This window comes from Pristiophorus japonicus, chromosome 14 (assembly GCF_044704955.1).
Source record: "Pristiophorus japonicus isolate sPriJap1 chromosome 14, sPriJap1.hap1, whole genome shotgun sequence".
Classification (NCBI taxonomy): domain Eukaryota; kingdom Metazoa; phylum Chordata; class Chondrichthyes; family Pristiophoridae; genus Pristiophorus; species Pristiophorus japonicus.
This window is the reverse complement of record NC_091990.1, coordinates 78,757,509-78,774,624: the sequence shown is the minus strand read 5'-3', so window position 1 is coordinate 78,774,624 and position 17,116 is coordinate 78,757,509. Positions and strand designations below refer to the sequence as shown.

General features: G+C 52.0%; 1 protein-coding gene across 1 annotated transcript in view; it reads right to left on the bottom strand.

The window, feature by feature from the left end:
- Positions 1-17,116, bottom strand: part of LOC139279416 (chitinase domain-containing protein 1-like) — a 64,361-nt gene that overhangs the window by 27,811 nt on the left and 19,434 nt on the right. The window contains exon 3 of the mRNA XM_070898527.1: positions 11,684-11,816. Within this exon, the coding sequence (XP_070754628.1) occupies positions 11,684-11,816 (133 nt within the window). The remainder of the gene's footprint in view (positions 1-11,683; positions 11,817-17,116) is intronic.

The following is a 17,116-nucleotide window of genomic DNA, read 5'->3' as shown; positions in this document are numbered from 1 at the left end:
GAGGGGGGAGAGCGCGAGAGAGGAGGGGGGAGAGCGCGAGAGAGGAGGGGGGAGAGCGCGAGAGAGGAGGGGGGAGAGCGCGAGAGAGGAGGGGGGAGAGCGCGAGAGAGGAGGGGGGAGAGCGCGAGAGAGGAGGGGGGAGAGCGCGAGAGAGGAGGGGGGAGAGCGCGAGAGAGGAGGGGGGAGAGCGCGAGAGAGGAGGGGGGAGAGCGCGAGAGAGGAGGGGGGAGAGCGCGAGAGAGGGGGGAGAGCGCGAGAGAGGAGGGGGGAGAGCGAGGGGGGGGGAAGAGAGCGAGGGGGGAAGAGAGCGAGGGGGGAAGAGAGCGAGGGGGGGAAGAGAGCGAGGGGTGGGGAAGAGAGCGAGGGGGGGGAAAGAGAGCGAGGGGGAAGAGAGCGAGGGGGGGAAGAGAGCGAGGGGGGGGAAGAGAGCGAGGGGTGGGGAAGAGAGCGAGGGGGGGGAAGAGAGCGAGGGGGGAAGAGAGCGAGGGGGAAGAGAGCGAGGGGGAAGAGAGCGAGGGGGAAGAGAGCGAGGGGGAAGAGAGCGAGGGGGAAGAGAGCGAGGGGGAAGAGAGCGAGGGGGAAGAGAGCGAGGGGGAAGAGAGCGAGGGGGAAGAGAGCGAGGGGGAAGAGAGCGAGGGGAAAGAGAGCGAGGGGAAAGAGAGCGAGGGGAAAGAGAGCGAGGGGAAAGAGAGCGAGGGGAAAGAGAGCGAGGGGGGGAAGAGAGCGAGGGGGGGAAGAGAGCGAGGGGGGGCAAGAGAGCGAGGGGGGGCAAGAGAGCGAGGGGGGGCAAGAGAGCGAGGGGGGGCAAGAGAGCGAGGGGCGGCAAGAGAGCGAGGGGGGGCAAGAGAGCGAGGGGGGGCAAGAGAGCGAGGGGGGGCAAGAGAGCGAGGGGGGGCAAGAGAGCGAGGGGGGGCAAGAGAGCGAGGGGGGGCAAGAGAGCGAGGGGGGGCAAGAGAGCGAGGGGGGGCAAGAGAGCGAGGGGGGGCAAGAGAGCGAGGGGGGGCAAGAGAGCGAGGGGGGGCAAGAGAGCGAGGGGGGGCAAGAGAGCGAGGGGGGGCAAGAGAGCGAGGGGGGGCAAGAGAGCGAGGGGGGGCAAGAGAGCGAGGGGGGGCAAGAGAGCGAGGGGGGGCAAGAGAGCGAGGGGGGGCAAGAGAGCGAGGGGGGGCAAGAGAGCGAGGGGGGGCAAGAGAGCGAGGGGGGGCAAGAGAGCGAGGGGGGGCAAGAGAGCGAGGGGGGGCAAGAGAGCGAGGGGGGGCAAGAGAGCGAGGGGGGGCAAGAGAGCGAGGGGGGGCAAGAGAGCGAGGGGGGGCAAGAGAGCGAGGGGGGGCAAGAGAGCGAGGGGGGGCAAGAGAGCGAGGGGGGGCAAGAGAGCGAGGGGGGGCAAGAGAGCGAGGGGGGGCAAGAGAGCGAGGGGGGGCAAGAGAGCGAGGGGGGGCAAGAGAGCGAGGGGGGGCAAGAGAGCGAGGGGGGGCAAGAGAGCGAGGGGGGGCAAGAGAGCGAGGGGGGGCAAGAGAGCGAGGGGGGGCAAGAGAGCGAGGGGGGGCAAGAGAGCGAGGGGGGGCAAGAGAGCGAGGGGGGGCAAGAGAGCGAGGGGGGGCAAGAGAGCGAGGGGGGGCAAGAGAGCGAGGGGGGGCAAGAGAGCGAGGGGGGGCAAGAGAGCGAGGGGGGGCAAGAGAGCGAGGGGGGGCAAGAGAGCGAGGGGGGGCAAGAGAGCGAGGGGGGGCAAGAGAGCGAGGGGGGGCAAGAGAGCGAGGGGGGGCAAGAGAGCGAGGGGGGGCAAGAGAGCGAGGGGGGGCAAGAGAGCGAGGGGGGGCAAGAGAGCGAGGGGGGGCAAGAGAGCGAGGGGGGGCAAGAGAGCGAGGGGGGGCAAGAGAGCGAGGGGGGGCAAGAGAGCGAGGGGGGGCAAGAGAGCGAGGGGGGGCAAGAGAGCGAGGGGGGGCAAGAGAGCGAGGGGGGGCAAGAGAGCGAGGGGGGGCAAGAGAGCGAGGGGGGGCAAGAGAGCGAGGGGGGGCAAGAGAGCGAGGGGGGGCAAGAGAGCGAGGGGGGGCAAGAGAGCGAGGGGGGGCAAGAGAGCGAGGGGGGGCAAGAGAGCGAGGGGGGGCAAGAGAGCGAGGGGGGCAAGAGAGCGAGGGGGGGCAAGAGAGCGAGGGGGGGCAAGAGAGCGAGGGGGGGCAAGAGAGCGAGGGGGGGCAAGAGAGCGAGGGGGGGCAAGAGAGCGAGGGGGGGCAAGAGAGCGAGGGGGGGCAAGAGAGCGAGGGGGGGCAAGAGAGCGAGGGGGGGCAAGAGAGCGAGGGGGGGCAAGAGAGCGAGGGGGGGAGAAGAGAGCGAGGGGGGAGAAGAGAGCGAGGGGGGGAGAAGAGAGCGAGGGGGGGAGAAGAGAGCGAGGGGGGGGAAGAGAGCGAGGGGGGGGAAGAGAGCGAGGGGGGGAGAAGAGAGCGAGGGGGGGAGAAGAGAGCGAGGGGGGGGAAGAGAGCGAGGGGGGGGAAGAGAGCGAGGGGGGGGAAGAGAGCGAGGGGGGGAGAAGAGAGCGAGGGGGGGAGAAGAGAGCGAGGGAGGGAGAAGAGAGCGAGGGGGGGGGAGAAGAGAGCGAGGGGGGGAGAAGAGAGCGAGGGGTGGGAAGAGAGCGAGGGGGGGGAGAAGAGAGCGAGGGGGGGGGGAGAAGAGAGCGAGGGGGGGGGAGAAGAGAGCGAGGGGGGGGGAGAAGAGAGCGAGGGGGGGGGAGAAGAGAGCGAGGGGGGGGGAGAAGAGAGCGAGGGGGGGGAGAAGAGAGTGAGGGGGGGAAGAGAGAGAGAGAGTGTGAGAGAGGGAGAATGCGAGAGAGAGGAGAGTGAGAGAGAGGGAGAGTGTGAGTGAGTGAGTGAGTGAGAGTGAGTGAGTGTGTGTGAGGGCGAGTGTGTGAGGGCGTGTGTGTGAGGGCGTGTGTGTGAGGGCGTGCGTGTGTGAGGGCGTGCGTGTGTGAGGGCGTGCGTGTGTGAGGGCGTGCGTGTGTGAGGGCGTGCGTGTGTGAGGGCGTGCGTGTGTGAGGGCGTGCGTGTGTGAGGGCGTGCGTGTGTGAGGGCGTGCGTGTGTGAGGGCGTGCGTGTGTGAGGGCGTGCGTGTGTGAGGGCGTGCGTGTGTGAGGGCGTGCGTGTGTGAGGGCGTGCGTGTGTGAGGGCGTGCGTGTGTGAGGGCGTGCGTGTGTGAGGGCGTGCGTGTGTGAGGGCGAGTGTGTGAGGGCGAGTGTGTGAGGGCGAGTGTGTGAGGGCGTGCGTGTGTGAGGGCGTGCGTGTGTAAGGGCGTGCGTGTGTGAGGGCGTGCGTGTGTGAGGGCGTGCGTGTGTGAGGGCGTGCGTGTGTGAGGGCGAGTGTGTGAGGGCGAGTGTGTGAGGGCGAGTGTGTGAGGGCGTGCGTGTGTGAGGGCGTGCGTGTGTGAGGGCGTGCGTGTGTAAGGGCGTGCGTGTGTGAGGGCGTGCGTGTGTGAGGGCGTGCGTGTGTGAGGGAGAGTGTGTGTGAGGGCGTGCGTGTGTGAGGGCGAGTGTGTGTGAGGGTGTGCGTGTGTGAGGACGAGTGTGTGTGAGGGCGAGTGTGTGTGAGGGTGTGCGTGTGTGAGGGCGAGTGTGTGTGAGGGTGTGCGTGTGTGAGGACGAGTGTGTGTGAGGGCGAGTGTGTGTGAGGGCGTGCGTGTGTGAGGGCGTGCGTGTGTGAGGGCGTGCGTGTGTGAGGGCGTGTGTGTGTGAGGACGAGTGTGTGTGAGGGCGAGTGTGTGTGAGGGCGAGTGTGTGTGAGGGTGTGCGTGTGTGAGGGAGAGTGTGTGTGAGGGCGAGTGTGTGTGAGGGTGTGCGTGTGTGAGGACGAGTGTGTGTGAGGGTGTGCGTGTGTGAGGGAGAGTGTGTGTGAGGGCGAGTGTGTGTGAGGACGAGTGTGTGTGAGGACGAGTGTGTGTGAGGGTGAGTGTGTGTGTGAGGGTGTGCGTGTGTGAGGGCGAGTGTGTGTGAGGGCGAGTGTGTGTGAGGGCGAGTGTGTGTGAGGGCGAGTGTGTGTGAGTGTCATCACATCATACATCAGTGCGTCTCCTCCGTAGCCTCTCCACACAGTGAGAGCAAGGGGGAGGGGATGCTGGGGGGAGCGGTTTGGCAACAAAAAACATGAGCCTCAGAAATGTCGTAAAGACAAAAGATCCCAATTGGGACAGAACTCACTTTACGCTTAAAACAATAGACTCCGATAATCTTTTTAATGATTATGTACAAGGTGTATTTTAGACATGGGGCTCAATTTTGCCCAAGCCTGTTTTTTGGCATAATGCCAGAGTTACGCCTGTTTTTCTCAGCCAGATATGCGGCAAAAATATTTGTCCAAATTTTCAAACTTGGCACCACGCAGTGTGTCCAGTCGCCTCGGGGGCAGGGGGTGGGGGGGGGGGGAGGGGTATTGGGAGGTGCTGGAGCCTGCTGCCTGCACCAAAAAAACAATGCCACACCTTCTGCGCATGCCGGGGTAAAAAAGGCCGTTTTTGACATGATCAATGCATGCTCAGTGCAGCTCCTGGTCTGCAATCGGCCAATTTTAAAGAGCCAGTTGTGGGTGTGACAACGTTGAGTGCTGTGTGAGAGCATTGGAAAAATCGGATCAGCAGCAATACAAGGTGCAACGCGGTGCAAGGACCAAGAATTTCTCACAAAATGAAGTGGAGACACTGGTTACTGTGATTGAGGCCAGGTGGCAGGAGCTGGACACCAGCAGAGGTCACATAAAAGTTCCACCAAAAGAAAAGAAGAAAGGCTGGAACCAAGTTGCAGAAGATTACTGTGCAATGGTGACCACCCCGAGGTCTGGCGGCCAGTGCAAAAAGAAGTGGCAGGACCTTGGTCAAGTAGTTAGTGTAAGTAATATTTTCATTTATTCAATGGAATTACAATTGTAAATGTGACCAGCTGTACATGTCCCACCCAGCATAAAGACACCCTCTCTAAAAAGTTGCATTTTCATCTTTACAGAGGAAGGTGGCACACAACACACAGGAAAGAACTCGAACAAGAGGAGGTCCGGCAAATCTGCAGCCACTGACACACTTGGAAGAGAGGATCGCTGCTTTGATGGGTCCTGCCTGGAGAAAAGCAACCACCACTGCACAAGCTGGGCCCACACTCGAGGGAGATTGTAAGTCCTGCAAATTCCAGAGTCTGGCTTTGCTAAATGTTAAGTACTGCGCGGGCTAGCCATGCTTCGGTTCATCAGGATGTCTCTATCAGCTACGCTTCGGTTGATGCAATGTGCTATCATTCATCGTGATCCTTTAAATCAGCCTGCTGCCTGCACTGTGAGCCTACTCACGCCACCCACCCTGCCCCCTCCTCTGCTGATAACCATTAGTCTGTGTTCTGTTATATTTTGCAGAACTTGAGGCCAACCCTGACGATGCAGAAGATGATTCAGGCGAGGATGAGCCTGAAGAGGAGAACATCTTCCAATCCCACCCTCCCGACCAAGTGCATAGGGGTGAGGGGGAGGGGGAGGTGATGGATGAAGCCCCCACTGCTTTACTGACTTTGGAGGAGATGCAGGTGTCACCCATTGAGGTGCCAGCCCCTTCCGTGACTAGTGGTTTGAACGTTGGTGGGACATTCCATGGTCTCCTACTGTCCGAGGCTGCGGGTCCCAGTGGGGTGCAGCGAGACACCCAGGGTGAGGAGGGGGAGAAGAGTTCTACAGCACTCTCCTGAGGTGCAGGATCTAACAAATGTGGTTCAGATGCGATCACTCCTGGACACCATCAGTGGGGTGGATGATGAAGTAGCGGGACTGTCGGGAGAAGGAACAGCAATCTCACGAGAAATGGGAACGATGTCCAGGACCATGAGTGAGGGAATATCTCAGGCAGCTGAAACCATGTCAGTGACCATGAGGGAGGGAATGTCAGAGATGTTGCAAACACTATCAGTGAACATGAAGGAGGGAATGTTGCAGGTCGTTGAGACAGTTTTGCTCAACATGAGGGAGGGAATGTTGCGGGTCGCTGAGACACTGTCAGGGCGTATGAGGGAGGGAATGTTGGAGTTAGCTGCTGCAATAAGGGAACACGCACAGACCCTGCACCCACTGACAGAATCAACTGCCACTCCCACTCCAATCCCACACCAGCTTCTGAAGAGCCCCAAGTCAGGCCCTCCACATTGCCGCCTGCAGCCCCCCCCCACCCCCTCAACAGGTGCGAACTACCCAAAATCTTAGAAATAAGCATGGTACCAACCCCAGGAACGCTGCGCCACCGCCTGCGACCACGGGTGGAGGAGTCACCAAGACCAGGCGCAGCGCGCGGTCTCAGAATAAGGTGGAGCAGAGATGGGTGCAGCCTTTCTTTGCTGCTGTTGTTGTTACTGTTACTCTCAAATTAAAACTTTTTTGTAAGTTATGTAAATTTACAAGTTTAAGTTAGTAAGTTTGTAAGTGATCGTAACTGAAGACTTTAAAGTTTGATACAAGAATAATTTTATTAAAGTTAAGTACAAAGAACTTTGTTAAACTTTTGAATAAAATATATTTTACATTAAAACTGAATCATTTCCATTATTAATACAACTTTTGAAGTAAACACAAATAATTTCCATCATTTGTTCCATTAACACAACATTACGGAACAGGTCCAAACAGTAAACATGGTCCACGTGGAATAGTTGCCACTGAGCCTTCAGGCAGCAAAACGTTCACGCATGAGCTTCTGGTGCAAGGCTCGAGCAATCGTTAAAGGGGCATGACGGCCCGCCCTCCTCCGCCGTCGTGCTGCGGGTTCAGGTAGTTGCATGGCTTCCTCATCCTCCTCCTCATCATCAGCCACTCTCACCTCAGGTGGGTCTTCTACTACCAGCTGCTGCTGCCTCATGATGGCTACATTATGCAGCATGCAGCACACAACAGTGAACTGACCGACAATCTCAGGGGAGGATTGCAAGTAGCCTCCGGAATGGTCCAGGCATCGGAAACACTACTTCAAGATGCGAATGTTCCTCTCTATGATGCGGCGCATCGCAATGTGCGACATGTTGTATTCCCGGTCAGCTTCCATCTGGATTACGCATAGGGGCGTCATGAGCCAGCTCTGTCCAGCTCTAGCCAGCTCTGTCCTTCTGACTGCTGCTCAAACATGGCAGATATAGCGCTCTCGCGTAGGATGAACACATCATGGTTTCTCCCAGTACCTTGCATCAATTGACATGATATGATGCATGTCGTCACACACGTGCTGTATATTAATGGTGTGGAAGCCTTTTCTGCTCCTGAACATCGTGGAATACTCCAAAGGTGCTCGCAAGGCGATGTGGCTACAATCAATGCAGCCCTGTACCTTTGGAAAGCCAGCAATCCTGGAGAAGCCCACAGCCCTGTCATTGGATTCTGGGAAGGTCCCAGCAGATTGAAAAACTGCAAATATAACGCCCCTATTTAAAAAAGGAGGCAGACAAAAAGCAGGAAACTATAGACCAGTTAGGCTAACATCTGTGGTTGGGAAAATTTTGGAGTCCATTATTAAAGGAGCAGTAGCAGGACATTTGGAAAAGCATAATTCAGTCAGGCAGTCAGCATGGATTTATGAAAGGGAAGTCATGTTTGACAAATTTGCTCGAATTATTTGAGGTTGTAACGAACAGGGTGGATACAGGGGAACCAATGGGTGTGGTGTATTTGGACTTCCAGAAGGCATTTGGCAAGGTGCCAGATAAAAGGTTACTGCACAAGATAAAAGTTCACAGGGTTGGGGGTAATATATTAGCATGGATAGAGGATTGGCTAACTAACAGAAAACAGAGAGTAGGGATAAATGGTTCATTCTTGGGTTGGCAATCAGTAACTAGTGGTGTGTCGCAGGGATCAGTGCTGGGACCCCAACTATTTACAATCTATGTTAACGACTTGGAAGAAGGGATTGAGTGTAACGTAGCCAAGTTTGCTGACGATACAAAGATGGGGGGAAAAGCAATATGTGAGGAGGACACAAAACATCTGCAAAAGGACATAGACAGGCTAAATGAGTGGGCAAAACTTTGGCAGATGGAGTATAATGTTGGAAAGTGTGAGGTCAGGTACTTTGGCAGAAAATAAATCAAAGAGCAAGTTATTATTAAAATGGAGAGAGATTGCAAAGTGCTGCAGTACAGCAGGACCTGGGGATACTTGTGCATGAAACACAAAAGGCTAGTAGGCAGGTACAGCAAGTGATCAGGAAGGCCAATGGTATCTTGGCCTTTATCGCAAAGGGATGGAGTATAAAAGCAAGGAAGTCTTGCTACAGTTGAACACCTGGAATACTGCGTGCCGTTTTGGTTTCCATATTTACGAAGGGATATACTTAATTCGGAAGCAGTTCAGAGAAGGTTCACTAGGTTGATTCCGGGGATGAGGGGGTTGTCTTATGAGGAAAGGTTGAGAAGGTTGGGCCTCTACTCACTGAAATTCAGAAGAATGAGAGGTGATCTTATCGAAATGTATAAGATTATGAGGGGGCTTGACAAGGATGTTTCCACTGATAGGGGAGACTCGAACTATAGAGGGCAAAATCTTAGAATAAGGGGCCACCCATTAAAACAGAGATGAGGAGAAATTTCTTCTCTCAGAGGGTTGTGAATCTGTGGAACTCACTGCCTCAGAGAGCTGTGAAAGCTGGTGATATTGAAAACATTTAAGAAAGAAATCGACAGTTTCTTAAATGATAAGGGAATAAGAAGTTATGGGGAGTGGGCGGGGAAGTGGAGCTGAGGCCATGATCGGATCAGCCATGATTGTATTGAATGGCGGAACAGGCTCGAGGGGCCGTATGGCCTACTCCTGTTCCTATTTCTTATGTTCTTATGTACCTGGGCGGTCATGGGGAACTTTATGTAGTCAATCTTCCGGGCATATAGTGCAGCAGTCACCTGCCGAATGCAGATATGTGTTGCATGTTGAGAAATGACGCACACATCCCCAGTTATAGCTTGGAAGGATCCAGAGGCATAGAATGAAAGTGCAGCTGTAACCTTTACTTCAACGGACAAAGCCATCCTCCTGACACTTCTAGGTTGCAGGTCTGCTTTCACCAACTCACAGATCTGTTACAACTTCTTTGTGGAAACGCAGCCTTCTGACACAGTCTGCATCACTCAGGTGGAGGCACGAACGGCTGCCTCGATATACCCGACGTGGGTAAGGCCACCTGTCCAGCACCCTATCGGCTCTGAGGTTGAATCATTTGTCTCCGACGTAGCACCATCATCAGAAGGCGCACACAAGGTGTGGCATTGTCAGTATTGCCCCCATTGGTTACATGTTACCTTTGAAAGAAGCTCAAAATGGCAGGAAGGCAGGCAGGATGAGTTCTTTGTTGTCTCTCCCCAAGGTCTGTATGGACCACACCCAGGTCTCAGCAGTCTCGTGACCTCCCCGCTCTCCCGCCCCCCGCTCATTGCAGTCTTGTGACTTCTCCTCTCCTCTTCCCCCACCACCCCCCACCGGGCTCATTTGCTGCCTAATGCAGTCTTCCGATCAACACCCCCCCGCCCGGGCTTGTTTCCCAGCCGAGACCCAATTCTGCTGGCCGACACTGCGACACTCCAGCCCTGTTTGAAGACGTTCGGTGATGGCGTGAGTGAAAAAAAAAATGAAAACTTCAGAATTCCATCATACTTCCATGCACTCCGTTGAAAGGTTTAAAAAAAAGTCATCTTTATTATGGATATTTAAAGTGTTCTTGACTCCCTCCAAAACCTTTGATTTCTCAATGTGCGCTGCTTTCTGTTAACTCACCAGAAGGTTTTTTAGGAGTGGTCAGATACGCCGACTTAGCAGAAATATTTTTGAGCCAACTGTGAAAAATCATCAAAACTGGTACAGACATGAGGGACATGAGGGACCTCAAAAAAACCTAACAGAAAAAAGGCGTAACAAACTCAGTTACGCCGCGCAGATTCCTGGGGGAAACTTTGACTTAAATACTACGCCAAAAAATGACCCAGGAAAATTGAGCCCATGAAGGCGACTAATCCTGGAGCAATCCTCTCACAGTGACACAGGACTGCCATCTAGTGGTTTAAATGCAACACCACAACAAGGGCAGAAAAGTCTCCTCTCCCGACAACTGTGGAAACAAATTTCTTTTAAAGTGATTTTAACATTAAACTGCTATCTCCCCATGATCTTTCCTGGGACGATTCATGGCTGGGATCTTGCACAACAGTCAGGAGATCTGCTGCCAGATAATCCGGCTGACAACAGCTCCCAGATTTGATTTTACCAAGGTGCCTTAGGGAGAAGTGTTAGGAAAGAATAAGAGAACAGGAAACTATAAATGCAGATCATTGCTCAATATAATAATGGACTGAAGGTTGAAAGACAATGGAAGGAATGATCAGATTGTAAAAACCAGGTCTCCTTTCAGTCACAGGCCAAAGAGACCTCAATATGCACACTGGGCCCCACAAACTACACACGTGGGTCAGGCATTTCACCTTGGAAGTCTGGGTTTGAATCTGAGCTAGACCGAATCTTCTCTCCATTGCCTTTAGAGTCCTACTCAAAGAATGTCAGTACAGTTCACTGGGCCCACAGCCTGGAATATGTCAATGTCCGTTCGTCAAATCTGAGCTTCAAGCTCACACCTCCCCTCTCCCCACATCCACCCCATCGCTGAAGCCCAACTGTGCAGACAGTGGTCTGAGCCTCAAACCCTACTGACAGTAAAGCTCAGCGTTAGCCCAGCTTGGACACGGTTCACTCTGACAGAACACAAGAACTGAAGGTAACTGAAGTGAATGTGGGGCCGAAATTCAGGGCTGCCAGAAAGTTGGCGGGCCAAGCTTTTTACTTACGTTTTTTCCGCTGGGATTGTTGAGGCGGCCTCTCCGTTGATTTTCGGCACTTAGTGTTTTTTTTGATGTTGGACTGGAAGTCGGTTATAGTGAGGGTAGCAGTTCGGCAGTAAGGCAGGCTGAGGGGCTGAATTTGGGGCGGGATCGAGACTCTGCCACTGCGGTGATGATGTCACGCCGCGTGTGCGTCACTGTGCTGTCTCCCCTCCGTTGAAGGGGAGAGAATCTGGCATTTTATATCTTCGGCTACTGGGCCAACCAGGGAGAATTTCGGCCAGGTCAGCAGCCTGGCACTATTTTGTCAGCCGATCGGAAAGTCGGCTGACAAAAATAAAGACATGCCGGCCGCTGCAGTGGGCCCTCCCCTTGAAGGGCCACTGTGCTGACGGGCCATGCGCACACAGTCAGGAGAAGGTGCACCTGCAGAAAAAGCGGTCAGGGACACGGATTTTTTAACCTGAATTTGGGTCGGTGTATTCTGCAGGTGCAGGAGAGCGGCAGTGCGTGTTGTGTTTTGTTCACCTGCTGGCGATGGTCGGCAGCAGCGGGGCGGAATTGGGGACAAGCTGAAAAATCCCCGACCTGAATTTGGGTCAGGGCTGCCAGTTGACCACAAGGCGGCAGCCACGGGGTTCCGCCGCATGACCGCCACAAACGGGCAGTAACGGGTCTTACTGAGACCCAGAATTTCAGCCCCTGTAGGTTTGGCTCCTCGCGCACAGAATCAGAAAGCAGCTACTCCTTACAATGATCAGACTGCAGCTCCAGCTGGGAATGCAACGGAAGACTTTGGGGGAGTGAGTTTAAAGTTAAGTGAACAGTATTTAATGTATAGTGCAGATTAGCACATAGAAGCAAAAATAATACCTTGGTCAATATCGTGCTGGCCAGTGACATGGTACAGCTGAACTCCCTTCCTCTGGATCTGAAGCCAAACTGGAGAAATGAAGGTGAATTTGCCACTGAATGTCTTTGCAATTTCATAACCGAGGCTGTTCCACTGCAAAAGCAAAAAAAGCCCCGATTAGAATGGGGCAGCATGAGAAAGCAACATTTAATACAAGACCGCTGAACGGCAGCTTAAATAGTGAGCTTTGTGCATCAGCAGCAAGGGGACTACTAAACTATAGACCGATATTCCAATAATTAACGCTCCCAAGACTGAGATCAGTCCGTATGATGGGCACGAAGCATACAAGCAGGCAGTTCCCCATATGAAAACTCAACAAAATCCAGCTCCAAAAGAATGCTTGCAATATAGGTCGAAACCTGGACTTGGGTACACAGGGCAACATTTCAAAGGTTGTAAATGACACAAAACTCGGAAATGTCCCTTAGTGACTTTCTCCGGTCTCTCCATATAACTGAAGTCTTTCACCCCTGGTACCTAGGAAATTCTAGGAAATCTCTTCTGCACCCTTTCTATGGTCTTAACTTCCTTCCCAAAGTGAAGTGCCCAGAATTGGCCACATTACTCCAGCTGCTGCCTAACCAGTGTTTGATAAAGGTTTAGTATAACTTCCTGGCTTTTGTACCCTATTCCTCTATTTATAAAGCCAACAATCCCATATGCCTTTTAAAAAACCATCTCAAATTGTCCTGTCACCTTCCAAGATTAGTGCAAGTACACCCTCAGGTGTGTCTGCATTTTTTGTATTAAATGTCTGCCCATATCACCAGTCTGTCTATGTCCTCCTGAAGTCTGTTGCTAACCTCCTCATTCTTTACTATACTTTTGAGTTTTGTATCATCTGCAAACTTTGAAATTATATGCCCTTTATACCCAAGTCCAGGTCATTAATATACATCAAAAGGAGCAGTGGTCCCAACGTCGACCGCTGGGGAATTCCACTGTATTCTGCTCTCCTTTTTAAGTACCTCTTTTATATGTATTTGCATCCTATCCAATTTCTCTACGGTCTAATCCTTTACTCTGACATTAGCAGCATCCTCTTCTCGATGAAGACAGATGCAAATTACTCATTTAGTACCTCAGACATGTCCTCTGCCTTAACAAGGAGATCTCCTTTTTGGTCCATAATCGGCCCCGCCCTTCCTTTGACTAGCCTTTTACTATTCATATGTTTACAAAACACTTTTGGGTTCTCTTTTATATTACCCGCAAATCTATTTTTATGCACTCTCTTTGTCCCACTTTATGGGCCCAAGTTTGCACACGATAAAAAACGGGCGCCCCTCCGAGCTGGGTGCCCGTTTTTCGCGCCTAAAACGGCGCCGGAAAAAAAACTCGCGATTCTGGAGAGCCCTGCAGCTCCTTGTCTGTTTGGCGCGGCGCCCAGGGGGGCGGAGCCTACACTCGCGCCGATTTTGTAAGTGGGAGGGGGCGGGTACCATTTAAATTAGTTTTTTTCCTGCCGGCAACCCTGTGCGTGCGCGTTGGAGCATTCGCGCACGCGCAGTGTGAAGGAAACATTGGCACTCGGCCATTTTTGTAGTTCTTTGTAGCTGTTTAATTTTTGAACATTTTTTAATAAAAGCACATTGCCATCAGCACATCAGCACTGAGGCTTCCTGCAGCCTTCTCACTGTCTCCTTCCCGCCCGCCCTCTGGAACGTCTTCCTCCCCCCCCCCCCGCTGCGTTCGGTCAATCGGGCCCGCACTCCCTCCCGCCCGCCCGCCCGCCGTCGGGAACGAACGAACGAACTTGTGAGGCTGGCTGAAGCACTTTCACACAGGTAGGAAGATGGTTTATTTAATCTTTTCTTTGCTTATAAATGTTTATTCAGGTTGGATTTATTTGTATAATATTTGTAGAAGTATAAATAACATAGAAACATAGAAAATAGGTACAGGAGTAGGCCATTCAGCCCTTCTAGCCTGCACCGCCATTCAATGAGTTCATGGCTGAACATGAAACTTCAGTACCCCCTTCCTGCTTTCTCGCCATAACCCTTGATTCCCCGAGTAGTAAGGACTTCATCTAACTCCCTTTTGAATATATTTAGTGAATTGGTCTCAACTACTTTCTGTGGTAGAGAATTCCACAGGTTCACCACTCTCTGGGTGAAGAAGTTTCTCCTCATCTCGGTCCTAAATGGCTTACCTCTTATCCTTAGACTGTGACCCCTGGTTCCGGACTTCCCCAACATTGGGAACATTCTTCCTGCATCTAACCTGTCCAAACCCGTCAGAATTTTAAACGTTTCTATGAGGTCCCCTCTCATTCTTCTGAACTCCAGTGAATACAAGCCCAGTTGATCCAGTCTTTCTTGATAGGTCAGTCCCACCATCCCGGGAATCAGTCTGGTGAATCTTCGCTGCACTCCTTCAATAGCAAGAATGGCCTACCTCAAGTTAGGAGACCAAAACTGTACACAATACTCCAGGTGTGGCCTCACCAAGGCCCTGTACAACTGTAGCAACACCTCCCTGCCCCTGTACTCAAATCCCCTCGCTATGAAGGGCAACATGCCATTCACTGTGGAAACTCTGAAATCAGGCGTCAGTGGCCATACACGCCCCCTTTTGAAGAAAAAATTCTGTTCCAAAGTAGAACTGTTCTACCTGACTAGAACTGCAGAAAAAAAAATGTGGAGAATTGCGATTTCGAAGATAGTCCGTTCTCCACCAGTTGCTCCTAAAAAGCAGGCGCAAATCATGTGGAAACTTGGGCCCATAGTCTTTTTCAGTTCGCCCCGTACTTTTTCTGTTTAGCTTTGTTCTCTGCTATAGTAGGAACACAATATTAATCATAAGCTTAAATAAGCGTGATTAGCATCCGTGATGTACAAGGCACGAACCCCTCGATTAGATTCCAGTCTGTAACTCACTCCCGGTTATCTGTTCTATATATAAACCACCCGAACCCCTCGATTAGATTCCAGCCTGTAACTCACTCCCGTTTATCTGTTCCATATATAAACCCCCCGAACCCCCCGATTAGATTCCAGTCTGCAACTCACTCCCGGGGTATCTGTTCTATATATAAACCACCCGAACTCCTCGATTAGATTCCAGTCTGTAACTCACTACCAGGTATGTTCTATATATAAACCACCCAAACCCTTCGATTAGATTCCAGCCTGTAACTCACTCCCGGGGTATCTGTTCTATATGTAAACCACCCGAACCCCTCGATTTGATTCCAGCCTGTAACTCACTCCCGGATATCTGTTCTATATATAAACCACCCGGACCCATCGATTATATTCGAGTCTGTAACTCACTCCCGGTTTTCTGTTCCAAATATAAACCAAGTGAAACCCTCGATTAGATTCCAGCCTGTAACTCACTCCTGGATATGTGTCTATGTATAAACCACCCGAACCACTCGATTAGATTCCGGTCTGTAACTCACTCCCGGTTATCTGTTCTATATATAAACCAACCGAACCCCTCGATCAGATTCCAGCCTGAAACTCACTCCCGGATATGTGTCTATGTATAAACCACACGAATCCCTCGATTAGATTCCAGCCTGTAACTCACTCCCGGATATCTGACTATATATAAACCACCCGAACCCCTCGATTAGATTCCAGCCTGTAACTCACTCCTGGGTATCTGTTCTATATATAAACCACCCGAGCCCCTCGATTAGATTCCAGCCTGTAACTCACTCCCTGGGTTTCTGTTCTATATGTAAACCACCCGAACCCCTCGATTTGATTCCAGCCTGTAACTCACTCCTGGATATCAGTTCTAAATATAAACCACCCGAACCCCTCGATTAGATTCCAGTCTGTAACTCACTCCCGGTTATCTGTTCGATATATAAACCACCCGAACCCCTCGATTAAATTCCAGTCTGCAACTCACTCCCGGTTATCTGTTCTATATATAAACCAACCGAACCCCTCGATTAGATTCCAGTCTGTAACTCACTACCACGTATCTGTTCCTATATATAAACCACCCGAAGCCCTCGATTAGATTCCAGCCTGTAACTCACTCCCGGGGTATCTGTTCTATATGTAAAGCAGCCAAACCCCTCGATTTGATTCCAGCCTGTAACTCACTCACGGATATCTGTTCTATATATAAACCACCCGAAACTATCGATTAGATTCGAATCTGTAACTCACTCCCGGTTATCTGTTCTATATCTAAACCACCCAAACCCCTCGATTAGATTCCAGTCTGTAACTCACTCCCGGATATCGGTTGTATATATAAACCACCCGAACCCCGCGATTAGATTCCAGTATGTAACTCACTCCCGGGTACCTATTCTGTATATAAATCCCGCAAACCCCTCGATTAGATTCCAGTCTGCAACTCACTCCCGGATATCTGTTCTATATATAAACCACCCGAACCCCTCGATTCGATTCCAGCCTGTAACTCACTCCCGGATATCTGTCTATATATAAACCACCCGAACCCCTCCATTAGATTCCAGTCTGTAACTCACGGCCAGGTATCTGTTCCTAGATATAAACCACCCAAACCCCTCGATTAGATTCCAGCCTGTAACTCACTCCTGGGTATCTGTTCTATAAAAAACCACCCGAACCCCTCGATTAGATTCCAGCCTGTAACTCACTCCCGGGGTATCTGTTCTATATGTAAACCAGCCAAACCCCTCGATTAGATTCCAGCCTGTAACTCACTCCCAGATATCGGTTGTATATATAAACCACCCGCACCCTCGATTAGATTCCAGTATGTAACTCACTCCCGGGTACCTATTCTATATATAAATCCCGCAAACCCCTCGATTAGATTCCAACCTGTAACTCACTCCCGGTTATGTGTCTATGTATAAACCACCCGAACCCCTCGATTAAATTCCAGTCTGCAACTCACTCCCGGTTATCTGTTCTATATATAAACCAACCGAACCCCTCAATTAGATTCCAGTCTGTAACTCACTCCCGGATATCGGTTGTATATATAAACCACCCGAACCCTTGATTAGATTCCAGTATGTAACTCACTCCCAGGTATCTGTTCTATATATAAACCACCCGAACTCCTCGATTAGATTAGAGCCTGTAACTCACTCCCGGATATCTGTCTATATATAAACCACCCGAACCCCTCGATTAGATTCCAGCCTGTAACTCACTCCTGGGTATCTGTTCTATATATAAACCACCCGAACCCCTCGATTAGATTACAGCCTGTAACTCACTACCAGGCATTTGTTCTCTATATAATCCACCCAAACACCTCGATTAGATTCCAGTCTGTAACTCACTCCTGGGTATCTGTTCTATATATAAACCACCTGAACCCTTCGATTAGATTCCAATCTGTAACTCACTCCCGGGTACCTGTTCTATATATAAATCCCGCAAACCCCTCAATTAGATTCCAGCCTGTAACTCACTCCC